The sequence below is a fragment of the Bemisia tabaci genome, chromosome 1 (assembly GCF_918797505.1).
Source record: "Bemisia tabaci chromosome 1, PGI_BMITA_v3".
Taxonomy (NCBI): Eukaryota; Metazoa; Arthropoda; class Insecta; order Hemiptera; family Aleyrodidae; genus Bemisia; species Bemisia tabaci.
The window spans coordinates 12,172,186-12,185,866 of NC_092793.1; the positions used below are offsets into that span (position 1 = coordinate 12,172,186).

Consider the following 13,681-nt stretch of genomic DNA (forward strand, 5'->3'; position numbering starts at 1 on the left):
TAGCTGTCGAGACTCGGATCACACATCTAGTTCTTACATCTGAAGTACTTCAGATGTGAGAACCGAAGTTTTTCGGATTCGAGAACCGAAGTTGTTCGGATGTCAAAAACCAAAGTACTTCAGATGTAAGAACTGAAGTTTCAGATGTGTGATCCAAACCTCAGCAGCTGGACCTAAAGTGTTCAGATGCTCAATCCGAAAACTTCAGAGATCCATATGACCTTAACTTCGGGTCCCACGCACGAAGTTTTTTTCTCCGTGTAAAAATGGTTCCATTGGTTTTCTCGTGAAATTTTCCTCTAGGAACATACCTTGAACTTCAAAATGTGACAGAATGGACATCAAAATTTGCAGTTTTCGTCGAAAATGTTATGTCCGACCTCTCTGATTGGCTGGATCCACTGTGCGCTGCGCCGCCCGCGACCGGTTCCAGGCAAATTATAGTCGTCAGCTCGGCGGAGCTTTTTCCGAACGCCAGTGGCGTGGCGTGCTTTGCGATATATCGATTGTTATGCCATTTAAGCCCATGGAAAAGGATCGATAAATAGGGTGTTCGCAGCGAACACCTCAATAATCGATATATCGCAAAGCACGCCACGCCACTGCCGAACGCCCGCACCGCACTGCAGCGCCGCTTAGCGAGAAAAGCACTCCGTCATTTCATCGACAACGTTTCCCAGGCCCCGGTTTTTCTTCGGACTTTGTTCGAGTAACGAACCTGCAGCCGAACTTTTTGTCAGACTAAACCTAATTTCTTGTCGGGGAATTTTGAAAAGTCAGGAAAAGCCTGGGAATGTCAGGGGAAAATCGTCAAATCGCCTCTATATGCTTTCTCGAGCGGATTTGACGTTTCGAACCACAAATTTTGCGTGAAAGCCATTTCTAACTATGTCTTTTTAACATCTGGTATTCGTTCAATTGTCACGGAATTTTACCAAAGTGTGTCAGAAAAATCAGGGGAAATATCGACGAACTTAATTTTCCAAATTCTGTGGCAACCCTGAATACGTAACGCTAATAACTGAATTTTTCTCCCCGCACTTCCCCCACCATAATACTGGTGTATATCTTCAAAACTAAGTTCCAAGTCCCCCCCCCCCCCCCCCCATTAAAAAGGCCCCAAATAGGTTCGTCACTCTGCCTGTAGAGAGCGCACGAATATCAGCTAGATGGATAACATTGGTCCTATTATGAAGTTGTCCACGTTAACGCGGGAACTCGATGCCGCCGCGTTAACCCGCGTCGCCGGGCGCAACGCGTTATTAACGCGAGAAGCGTGAGACCGGGAGCGTGGCGTCGCGACGCGCTCGGAGGACGCCCGGTCCGGTCCGCGTCGAGACGCAACGCGTGCGAAAAAGTTTCGCACTGCAGCGCGCACGCACGCTACACGCCGCGCGCTGACGCAAGCGAGGACGGTCAAGTAACCTGTCGTCTTTCAGCTATCGTGTGTTGCGCAGAAATAACGCTGCGCCGTCGTCCGTTGGCGAGGAAATTTTGCCAGACTCTGAGGGCAGGGTTGCCACAGGCAGGAAATACCGGGAAAACCGAGGAATGTCAGGAAATTTCTCGAAAGTCAGGGAAAAATTGTTCAGTTACCTTTATTTGCTGTCTAGAATGGGTTCGACGTTTCAAAGAACAATTTTTGCCATTTTGCGTCCAGGGAATCAGGGACATGTCAGGGAATTTCTCGAAAGTCAGGAAAAAATTGTTGGGTCACCTTTATTTGCTGTCTAGAATGGGTTCGAGGTTTCAAAGAACAAATATTGACATTTTGCGTCAAGGGAACCAGGGAAATGTCAGGGAATTTCTCGAAAGTCAGGAAAAACCTAGAAAAGTCAGGAAAAAATTGTTGGGTCACCTTTCTTTGCTGTCTGGAATGGGTTCGACGTTTCAAATAACAAATATTGACATTTTGCCTCAGGGAATTTCATTTTCTAAATTCTGTGACAGCCCTGTAAGGGCCTTAAACAGCCCCTTTCCTCAGGAGGCCTCCTATGCCGCCGTGATAGCGAAGAGAGCCGTAGGTGGGGTGTTGAGTGCAGAAAGAGCACTTCTTGGGTGCGGTGTTTCAGACTCTCCACTATTAATTTACTATTATTAATTTACTATTTTACTATTTTAGAGGAAACTATTGGGCAAATTCTCTAGATTTTTTAGTTTTTAGCATCATAAAACCAATTTTATGTATGTATATGTAACTATGTATATATTTAAAAGAAGAAAAAAATCAGTAGAAGTGAACTCAATGCGTTCCCTTCGCCACCGTTTCAGAGGAACGCACTGCGTGTCTTATCAGACACTCTTTCATCAAAATATTGAATCTCGAACTCGTCATTAATAGTGACGCAATCCGCCAGCGCTTGATTGCTTGGAAAACAGTATGTTTGTCAATCGATATTACACAAGCATCTTTTAGAGGCCCTATTCCGAGCGTGGGACAGTGTTTTCGAGAATTTTCTCGAAATTCTTCGGAATTGCGTCTCTTGATGAATGTCAAAGGAACGACGGGAAGTCTTGTTTTAATGATTGAAATGGGAACTTAACTCCCGAATTACGGATCGGGATCTACTTTTTGTGCGCACTCAAGCAATTCTAGAGACAAACAGAAACTTTCGGGAATTTTCCCGGGAAATTTTACTTACTCGTACCTGTACTAATTTTGTCTTTGTTTTGTTTTGTTGCAGTGCATCTGGAACCAGTGCAGTTGCGATCGATAACAAAATCGAACAAGCAATGGTAAGATTTGTTCCTTCTTTTCCTCCCTCACTCATCTCATTTTCTAATCACTCGACCGAAAATTTGGATTTTTGGTCGGAAAATTTGGTTACATGTAACCTAACTACAGGAAGTGTTATTCTGCCGTGCTAAGGAAAAAAGTCGTATGAACATTTGAGAGTTGCCAAATTTCCCCGAATTAAGCATGGATTTTTGAATGACGTTATGCGTATTTTTCCTTGAAATTTCCAGATATTTTAGAGTAAATTGCGAACAAAATTTTCTGAAAAATTGGAGGGAAAATACTCAGAATTTTCCCAGAGAATTCGTTTTTTATTAAAGGAAATATGTTAACGCCTGAATGCTCATACGACGTTCTTCCTTAGTACGGCAGTATTGGCCGTAGTTGCTAAGGCACCACCGCTTTAAAATGAAATAATATCACCACCTATACTATTACTACTGTTCCTTCTTATTTTTTTTCTTTTATTCTTTGTCTGCAATGACCAAAATCACAGAATGAAAACAAAGCACTCGAAATTCCATTGGTTTTGACAGAAGAGTTTATCGAGCATCACTGATAGCGTAAAAATTGCCACTGTTTTACATTAGGTATCACTAATCATTATTTTTGTTATTGGCCTTCGTGCGGTCAGGAGCAAGACATGAGTAACCCTGCGTTAAAATGTTCCCTGGATAGGGCTGATATCTCATCGTCTTAGCAGTTTTTTAGAGTGTTATCAGTTATGTTCTCCCACAGCTGATTTCCTGCATTCACAAAGTTCAGTCTTTTCGTTTATCTAGCCGAAACACGTCCCAGGAGCATGGGCGCGGAGTGCCATCACAATAGTCAACAGGCACTCATAAGTTGGGAACAAACAACTGGAATTCTGTGCATTTTAGAAAAATGTGCACGTGGACTCGGGTGTGGTTGAGAAAAATGAATCCTACTTAGTTTTATTTCGGATTGAATTATTAAAAGAACCCTCCCCCCTTCTTCTTTTCCAGTCTGGAGGGTTTAGTGATTATTAGAGCACCTATAATGATTATTACATAACGGATGATTACATTTACCGTAGCTTAACTGGTCATGCTTGCTCCATGAGAGGTAACGGCAGAAGATGAAGTAGAGGGAACTCTTTTAAACTCAATGTTTGCCTGACACTCTGCATTTTGGAACTTTGTCTCCTTAGAGAAAGCTACTTACAACTTTAATCCGTTGCAACGTTGCATTTAATAGTCTCCTGACTACATAGCTCCTCGTGTAAATTTGAAAGAATGCATCCCCCCTCCCGCCCCCCCCCCCACACACACACACACTTTCTATTTTTTTTTCATCAAATTCAAGAATTTTTGTCTCCCATTTTAAAATCCTGTAAAGAAATTTTATCCCGATCAGTAAATTATATTTTGGGTTTTGAACCGTTCTTTATGTAGAGTTAACAGAGAGCAAGGAAAAAAAGAGAGAAAAAACCCCATGAAAATATCATAATATATGCAACTAACGTAGGGTAACTGGCGCTCTTTCAATTAATTGCTAGTTGTGCCAACTATTTTAATTTTTTCTGCCTTTTATTGCGCTACTTGGGACTCTCTCTTACCCTATCTTTACTCGCTCACCAAGCAGCTCTATACCTACTCCCATGCCCACCTTATTGAGTGCTTTTCATAATTTATGAATGATCCCTAAATGACACTCTACTTCGTGGCTGATTATAAGTAATATTTTAATTTTTGTGTGTTTCAGGACCTTGTCAAAAGTCATTTGATGTTCGCTGTAAGAGAGGAAGTGGAAGTATTGAAAGAAAAAATTTCGGAACTAATGGAGCGGATAAACCAGTTGGAGGCGGAAAACACATTGTTGAAGCAAAACGCATCACAAGAAACGCTGGCGCAGCTGCCGACGCCTGCTCAAAATCAGCCTCCCAGCAATGTTCCTTAAATTGTTCCGACAAGATGCCTGTGAAATGTCTGGCATCGATGGTGGAATTGCGTCCGTCATTTTCTTGATCTAGTCCATTTTTTTTTTTTGTAATTTAGTATTCCGTCTGACGACGGATACTGTTTTGTACAGTGACTTGTACACTATGACTGTTGATTCATCTGTCAGCACTGAAAGCGACGAGGAGGCAAACGGGAACTTGAATAGATGGGTGAAGACCAAGTGCAAGAAATGACACGACAAAATGACTCTTGATGTCATAAATTTGTTCTTGCATTATGTATGAAAAGCTATAGAACAGAGCTAAAAGGAAGTATATTTGAAATGAGTCTATGTTTCTAATATTGTATGAGTCTAATATTTACATGGAGGAAGGATGTAACCTCCATGTGAAGATACCATGATTCAGCTCCCGTCTATTTGTTTCCTTGCAAGCTATAAAATGAAGTATGGTGTATTGGAACAAATTGTTGTCTCTTCATCCTCTTGAATTCCGGTGTTAGCAGAGTTCAGTCCCTGAAAAGGACCTCCCAGAAAGTAGGCGAGTTAAAGTTGGATTTAAGCATATTGTCCGAGACAATCAGAAGTTCCTGATGTCCTAGCTTTTATCTAGAGAAAGTTTTCGACTGTAAGTCGAAATTTTGTGTTTGGAAATCTCATGTTTACCTGTGTTACTCATAGTTTTCTCAAGATTGGACGAAAAGAATTTTAAGTTATCTAATGGATTTGAAATTTAATTATAATTCTTGATCATTTATATGTGTGTTGTACACACCCTAATGATTTAATCATGAATTTTCCAATGCTATATGACAAAGTCTTTGATTTCTTACTTTTCACGATTTCTTCAGCTAATCAGAAAATTATGAGGGAAAAAATCTTACAGAGGATTACCTAACACTTCCCCTCTCTCTCTTTTTTTTCTTGATCTCCAGTTTCAGGTTTTCTTTAACCATATTTTTTAGTACATATCCCCTCTCTAATTTATTCGCTCTCCTCACTTTTTTTTTCACAAGGTTGTTACTGCTTCCATTGTCAATCTTTTTAAAATCAATAGGAAGTTTGTGATCATGTAATCCATCTACAACCTCATAAATAAGTTCATTTCTTTCAAAAAAGGCTTTCCCTCCTCCGATAGAATTTATATTTTGAAACTAAAAAGAACAAGATCCTCTTTGTCATACCATTATTACAATCATGGGTAATTAAATACAGTCCCTCTTCTTATTTTTTTTACGTTGTTAAAGATGGACATTAACTCCGGGGTTTTCCTCCAATCTTGTAGGAAATTAAACCACCTACTCCTCTAAATTTTATCATAAACTTTTTTTTTTCTTGCACAAGTAACTTTGCAGAGCTATGCTCTGTCCTCATTTTCACCATTTTTTAATCATAAAACGGTGACCTATTAAGTTGCCCCTCGTATACTTTGATCAAAAATTGGAATTGGAAATATTCAAGTAAAGTATAAAATGCAACCTCCCTCCCATTATTTTGGAAGTACCTGCTCTGTCAATCTTATCACTGTCATTTTAAATAGAAATTTAAAGAAATAAAAATCCAATAATTTATTCTGTAAGATAAAATCCACCTCTCAGAATACTTCAAGCATTATTCTCCCCTTAATTATCTGATACTGCTTCAAAACTCTTGATGCATCATCATTTTGATTTTTTATCTAATCTTGCTAAATTTCTTCAATCAACCTTAATTGTAATATTCATATAATGTCTTTAACACCATGCTTGTTGTAAGCATTTTACTCATAAGGAAGATTGGGTTAATTTTGAAAATCGCATCAATCTCATAGATTTATTTTCTTTTTCAAATTTTGGTAAACGTTTAACCATGAATCATTATTTGAGAGTTAACTTATTCTCCTCATAATTCAGCTATTATATTTTTTTAGAAAGTAATTTTCTATTCTGAGTATTCTCAGTATGCGTGATCATAAGTTATTGTTATCACCTGAGCATATATCTTTCCCGCAAACATTTTGCTGTTTCAACAGTATTTTTGATGTTGTCTCATCAATTCTATCAGTCTCTCATATTTTGTCGATTTTACCATCGCTCCATAACCTTAACTCTGAAACACAGGATTATCATAAAATAGCCCCTCCTCAAATAGGTGTAGAGCTTTGTTATTTTGTTCCCTTCTTGCTCACCTGATCGTGATTGATTGCAGAAATGCTCTATTAGAGGGTTGGCTAACCTAACAGATACTATTCGACCTGTAATTATATATTTCATAGCTTTTACACACATTAGGTCACACAATGAGGGGGCTTCAAAGACAGCACAGAATTCTTATTAATATATATCTATCTCAACCTTTCAGCTTTTACTCCACTATTCCAACATTTCCAGTTAGAGTCGCACTGACATTGTAAACAGTGTATCAATTAGATCAAAATCTGGGCAAATTTGAAGTTTTGTACCCAAAAAATGACTTAAGCTTGAGCTTATGTCTAATGGATCATTTTTAACCCACACAATTACAGAATTCACGAAGAAGAAAAGTATTGCCTTTGACACAGGCATCAACTGCTGTATCAAAGGCAATAATTCTCTTCAAGACAAATTAGATTTTTTCCGAATTTAGCTGCTTTTTTGCAACTCAGGATTAAAAAAAAGGATTTACATCGTTGCACTTGATATCATCATGTGAAACTCTTTAAGTTTGCCTAGAACTTTGATCTGACAGATAGGATATAGAAAATGTCAGACAGTCAAACCCTGACTTGAATTAGCTTAAGAAATTTAAAACTTTTCCTCCAAGCTCTCCTCAGTCATGCGTCCCTTTTTCTAAATTTAACCTGACATTAATTTGATTTTAAAAGCACACATCTGTGAAACCATGATTTGAGCCTATCATTGCTCTGCTAAAAACATTAGTGTACCTACAGCTTTTTTAATAGCTCCAGCTAATGAACAAAAAGATATCTTTGCCAAGCTACTAATCCTAAAACAGTTTGGTGATAATTTATTTTAAGTTATCTGTAGTCAAATTTTAACAATCGTGGTAAGGTATCGTTTGTATGATAATCACTATTTATATTTATTTTTTATTTATGAACATTGATATTGTCACCTCCATTGCTTTGTAATGTCAGATCACGCTCTGATGATTGTGGTCTAATAATCCTAAAAAATGTATCCTAATATATTGCTATTACTTGTAAACGCCTTGACTAGAATAAGTAAGAAGATATTATTCTCCGTTACCATTCACAATCTTTTAAAAGGAAGCAATGTTTACTTTTTAATATAATACTGAGAAATCAGCAAAAAAAAAAAGTATTTTAAGATAAAAATACTTCTGTCTCCAACTTTATGCCCCACTTTATTCTGCCGTGCTGAGGAAAAACGCCACATGGGCCTTCAGGCATTGCCAAATTTCCTTTGATGAAACTTACATTTTCAGGAAAACTTTGGAATATTTTCCCCCCCATTTTACAGAGAATTTAATCTGCGATTCAATCTAGTGCCTGAAAATTTCAAGGAAAAATATTCATGATTTTTCTTAAAAATGAGTGGTGCACAGGGAGAAATTTGGCAACATCTGGATATTCATACAGCGCTCTTCCTTAGCACGTCAGTATTAATAGTAAGGTAGTTTCATAGTTTCATATAAAGAATATCTTGCACAAGAAGGGACCTTCTGAGCCATGTTTTACACTGCAGTTTAGTGAAATTCATTTATGAAGATAGAAGTATTCTCTTATGGTTGAATAAAACACCTAGAATTTGTATCATCATTTACAGCAATACAGTTTCTCTCAAGAAAATGCTCACCATGAAACATGAAAAAAAGTCTATGACCATTTGTAACAACTTAATATGATGGGCATTTTCCTATACTCCAGGCACTTCGTACTCCAGGCTGTGTGAACTCTTGTAAAGTTCATTGCTAAATTGTCCTGTGACGTTAACAAATTGGGAAGGAACTGTTTTTGAAACTTTGAATTTATCAAATATTGGTAGCAATCTCTCAAAAGGTCCCTGGTTAGTATTTTTTTTCTTTCTTTCTTTATTCCTAATCACCCTCCCCAAGAATTTGCAAGGAAAATATTCACACATTTATAGCACACTATGTTTCACCAGTAGAATTCTGTGTGTTTAAATATTTTCCTCATAAACCTCCCTCCCTTTTTTAAAATATGTGAAAGATTCGAACTTTCCTGATAATGAGGAGTGTAATATGTAATGAGGTATTTTGTATTATCTTTGGAGGAAAGCAATCATTGAGAGGTTTAGTTTTGTTCTATTAAAAAATTCGAAGGAGGTTAATTTTTGAAAATTTCTGGTGGTCAATTATCAAAATGCCTCAAGAAAATTACGATTAAGAATCCTAGTAACCTTAGAAAAGGTAAGAAAGGTTTGATGGCTGTGTTAAAACAGAAAAACAAGATACTTGTTTATTCTATTTTCCTACTTTGTAAATATTTGTGATGGTTATATTATTATGTCCTTTTTTTGTTATTTTTTATTTATTTTTTTTTTTTTTTAAATTTGTTATATCAACATCATGTTAATTCATTTTTTGTGGTGAAGTATTTTCCGCATACTTTCTTTCAATCATCTCCTTCATAGAACTTTTTCGCCCTCTGTTACTTTTGTCCCAATTTGTTGTAATGGTTTTATTCGTTTTTCATGTGAACAGCCGACTTGATTTATTTTTTCCCTCATCCTTATTATTTACCCATTACAACTGAAGGCCAAGAGCTCGTCAAACTGAACTCGTTAAGTTTTAATTGATGAAATCACTTAAACATCAAATCTTTAAACTTTTTTCTCCTTCTTCAGCTGTAACTGAAAAATTTATACTTCTCAGTTGGTGATTGTTTTTAAATTAAATTCAGCAGTGAGATGAAATAATCCATGACCATCCTTGCTCAATATTTCTTCAAGGATAAATTAGTGTATAGATTCAAAATCAAATATCTTGACAAAGTTTGTAATCGATTTCCAAGTCTTTTAGGGATCTTATGTTGGTTTTTGGTAAACAAATAGAGGGCTTCTGTTGTGAAAAAAAGAATAAATAAGGCTGTGTGATGGAAGGAGCTAGAATTACAGTCATGTTGTTATGTGAATGGAAGAGATCTTTAATCTGGAAGATATCTGCAAGGCAACTTTGCACCATAGATCTTAGTCACTTTGATCATACAAAGTAACTGCTTCTACCAGCTCTTCTAACAGCAAAATATTTAAAGTGTATTGTGAGATTTTGTTAGTACAGATCAAGTCAATCTGATTGATGAATTTTTTCTTTTAGGAAGAACTTTGATATGTACTGCAACTTCATATAAATTTGCAAGTACTGGCTTTAAAATTACAGGAATGAGTTGATTGGAACCTTTACTCTCTTTTGTTCTCAATGTTGAATTGTTTGTATTTTCACTGAAAAATCTTTCTCACAACATTTCTTTTCAAATAACTTATTATATTTGAGGCTACCACCTGCCTCTGCAATCGAATCTATCTTGACTTATTCCTGCAAACTACATCTCCTCCTTGCCACAGTCCCTCATATTTCTAGATCATCACCCTAACTGAAAGCTTTAGCAACTTCCAAATATTTGATTGAAATATAATTGAGGATTACAAAGAAAACACAGTAAAAATGTGTTGGATTTGAATTTCTAGCCTTCAACCAATTCTCCTTATTCGTAACTTTCTTAATTTTTCTTTGTCGCTTAATTTTTTTTTCTCATTGTTTTTGTTTGAAAACTCAAAATATTTTGAAGACGATAAACTCGCTTCTTTTGACCAACGCATATTAAAATATGAGAGGAAGAGGTGTAATTAAGCTTTAGTCTACAGCTGAGATATTACACATTATTTTTTAAATTTATTTGTATATTTTGAATGTAAAGCTTGTACAGTTAGTGTGAATGATTAATTCTAACCTTTTGTAAACTTCACGAACATTTGAATTTAGCTTGTATTGCTAGCATAAATTAATTGATGATGATATAGGTATTACTTTTAGTTTTTACCAAACTGTATTCAAGCAGTGTTTATAAGTCTGACATGTTTGTTGTATATATTTGACTTCGATTGTATGTATAAAATTTCCTTGAATATATGGATTCAAAACACCTCATTCATTATTTTTTCAATCCTTACAAGATACTTTTACCTTTTTCTCAAGTAAAGCCCTAATCCTGTAATACTTCTTTATATTTAAAGAAAATTGACATCGATGACTTTACTGGAAAACCACCTGTTTTGATTTGCGGCTTTGCCAATTTTCCGTCAGGCTCAATTTTTTTATCAGAAATCTAATGATTATAATTTTTTAAACTGTCGTGATTTTTCCTCTTCGTTTGCAAGATATTCTTTGAGACTTGGAAGTAATAAACTCAGCAAAAAGTCTCCTCTCAAAAAAATAGGTGGTTTCCAAGCTTAACCATAAATATGCTGTTGTAACCAGTTTAATGGATTCCGTAAAGTTGTGTGAAAAGAAGAATGGGGAAAATTTAAATCCTAAATTTGATCCTATGATCTTTTTGTCCCATGTTCTTTTTCTGTGATAAAGTATGAGCTAATTTACGTTGTTGGAATGGCCTTCAACTTCTTATCTTTTTTTCTACCGAATTGAAGAAAGATGACACGTTCAAACTTATCTGTCCACTCTCGTCTTTATCGCAATTAAATTTAATGCAACATAGTCAACTTTGGAAATGAATCACATTATGCAAATAAGGAACTGCTATTCCTGGTGCTTTTTAAAATCAAAGTATGTGCCATTAGTTTGCCAATACTTAACATACTTTAATGGAGGTGCCACAAATAATAGTTATTTATCGCGTTAGATAGTCCACCTGGACGACATGAAGCAGATGAGATCTTTCTACGAAGGGAGTTGTGAAAAAATAAGCATCTCCTAAACTACTACTTTATGTCATACATTGTTTTTCAAACGAGTTTCGTAGGGAGATCTCCTTTGCCAAGTGACATCCACATTACTTGTGGTCAAAACCTCCAGTATTCCTTTGCCAGCATATTTCTTTTATTTTGCTCAATACTGGAGACTTAAAGTTCTATCCAAAGTATGTTTTTTTTTTTTTTTTCATAATCCCTGCTTGCTCCTGAAGTGGGCTAAGTAATTTCTGAGGAGAAAAATTTTCTGAAGTCGTTGAATCCATTAAAAATTGTTCTCATGCTACGTTTCAAGAACGGTCACCTAAAATCCCACGTAGCAAAGAATACAAAAGTACAAGTCTGATAGCAGTAAGTAACTTGCAAGAAAGTAATTATTTAATGTTTAAAAATTGGGTGCAAAAGTACTCATCCCCTAAGAGTCATCAAAAATGGTAATTTAACTGCAACTCAATTAAAAAAAATAGACTTTAATATAAAGCTCATTTATGCTCTGCATGACCGGTTTGTAGTAGTTCAGTGGCAGGAAAATTGCGATCAACAGAAAATTAATGGCAGTATACTCTTTTTATCAATACCAATCTTGATTTGCTGTCACATGGGACTTGTTACAATTATTTTTTCACTATAGGTAGATAGGTAGGTAAAATATTTTAAACATTTCATAACCATAACTTGCCAATAATTTTACAAAATAACTTTAATAATGATAGGAAAATTTGATCAAACTTTCATGGTCATAGATAAATACAAAAAAGAGGAGCACAGTGTGGCAGCAGGAAAGTAGGTAATCACTGAAAGTTAAAAATCTAAAATTTCTCAAGGCATGCAAAGGAAGGATTTGGAACTGAGATCAAAAATCCTTGGGAAGTCGAGAAATTACAAAAAAAAAAAAAAAAAAAAAAAAAAAAAAAAAAATTATCTTTCTTCTCAAAGAAATCCTTTGGTCAAGTGATGATCAGATATTTTTGCATCCCACTTTGTGTAGGTATGTCTACACATACCCATTATTAGCGGTTCTTGAGGCTTTGCAGTCATCAACATCTTGAGTGTGCAAGTGGCTCATTTTGGAAGGAAAGAAAAAAATTTGCGGAAGAAGCACTGAGCACTTCTAAATTAAATTGACATAGGTAACTCATATAGTGATGTAAGTAAATATTGACTGAGATTGTCATCAGAGTAGGTACCTAAGGTAAATTACACATAAATGATAGTTATATAAAGGGATGGGTAATTTATTTAATGGGTTTGCATTATTACTTAACCACACTGGGCTGTTCGTAAAACATAACAAAAGAAACCTCAGTTACTATTAAAACGAGTGAGAGGGTGTAATTTTTTTTTTTTTTTTTTTTTTTTCAGCTTCCTGAAATCGTGACGATATACTTGAATTCATCTCACGTCAGTATTCATTCAAGTTTCAATGACTCCTTTCTTGAAATCTCTCAAGACCTCTCAGGAACATATCCTCAAAGAGAGAACTTGTTTGGCTCGCAGTCAGAGATGCAAAATTTTACAAAAGTTGATAAAATGATATGCCATAAAACGCAGTGACGTGCAGAAACTGTAAAATCTTAATTTTGAAATTTTGGGAGGGGGGAAACCATGAGTTAAATTTTAATTTTGAAATTTTGGGGGGAAAATCATGAGTAAAATTACGAAGTAGTCTGTAAAGTTCTCGGAGGATTTCTGCAGGTCGAGTACGTGGCCCCTGAAAAATCGTTGAAAAGAAGTGAACATGCTGCATGAAGTTTTACTTTTCTGCAAAATTAGATTTCATTAAACTTCATGTGAAATTTCATTTTGCATCCCCCTGGCCTGCACCATGTACTAAAAGGACCGACAGAGTACCTACAGGGGAGAATTTCATGAGCCGCCCTGCGCCGCGCCGTCCGCATGGCGCATGGCAAACAACCCGCGCCTTCATAAAATCACTTCATGTAGCGTTGAGAGTTCACTAATTATTTCACACGTAATTTTTCGCCGGTGTGTAATTTTAAAAGTCGAAAAAAAAAAAAAAAATTACACGATACACGGAGTTTCTTCGCCCGGGAGCTCTCCCCGCAAGAAATCGTTCACCACCCGCCCGTCGGGAGAGCCGCGGCGGCGCGCTGCCTGCGCAAAACGCGCATCGACG

At 36.3% G+C, this 13,681-nt stretch overlaps 1 protein-coding gene across 2 annotated transcripts in view; it reads left to right on the forward strand.

Annotated features, from left to right (window-relative positions):
• Positions 1–10,765, forward strand: part of LOC109039186 (uncharacterized) — a 178,215-nt gene extending 167,450 nt beyond the window's left edge. For both annotated transcript variants that reach the window (XM_019054579.2, XM_019054586.2), the window contains 2 exons: positions 2,685–2,736; positions 4,463–10,765. In XM_019054579.2, coding sequence (XP_018910124.1) covers positions 2,685–2,736; positions 4,463–4,657 — 247 coding nt within the window. In that variant the 3' untranslated portion in view covers positions 4,658–10,765. The remainder of the gene's footprint in view (positions 1–2,684; positions 2,737–4,462) is intronic.
• Positions 10,766–13,681: the final 2,916 nt, after the last annotated feature.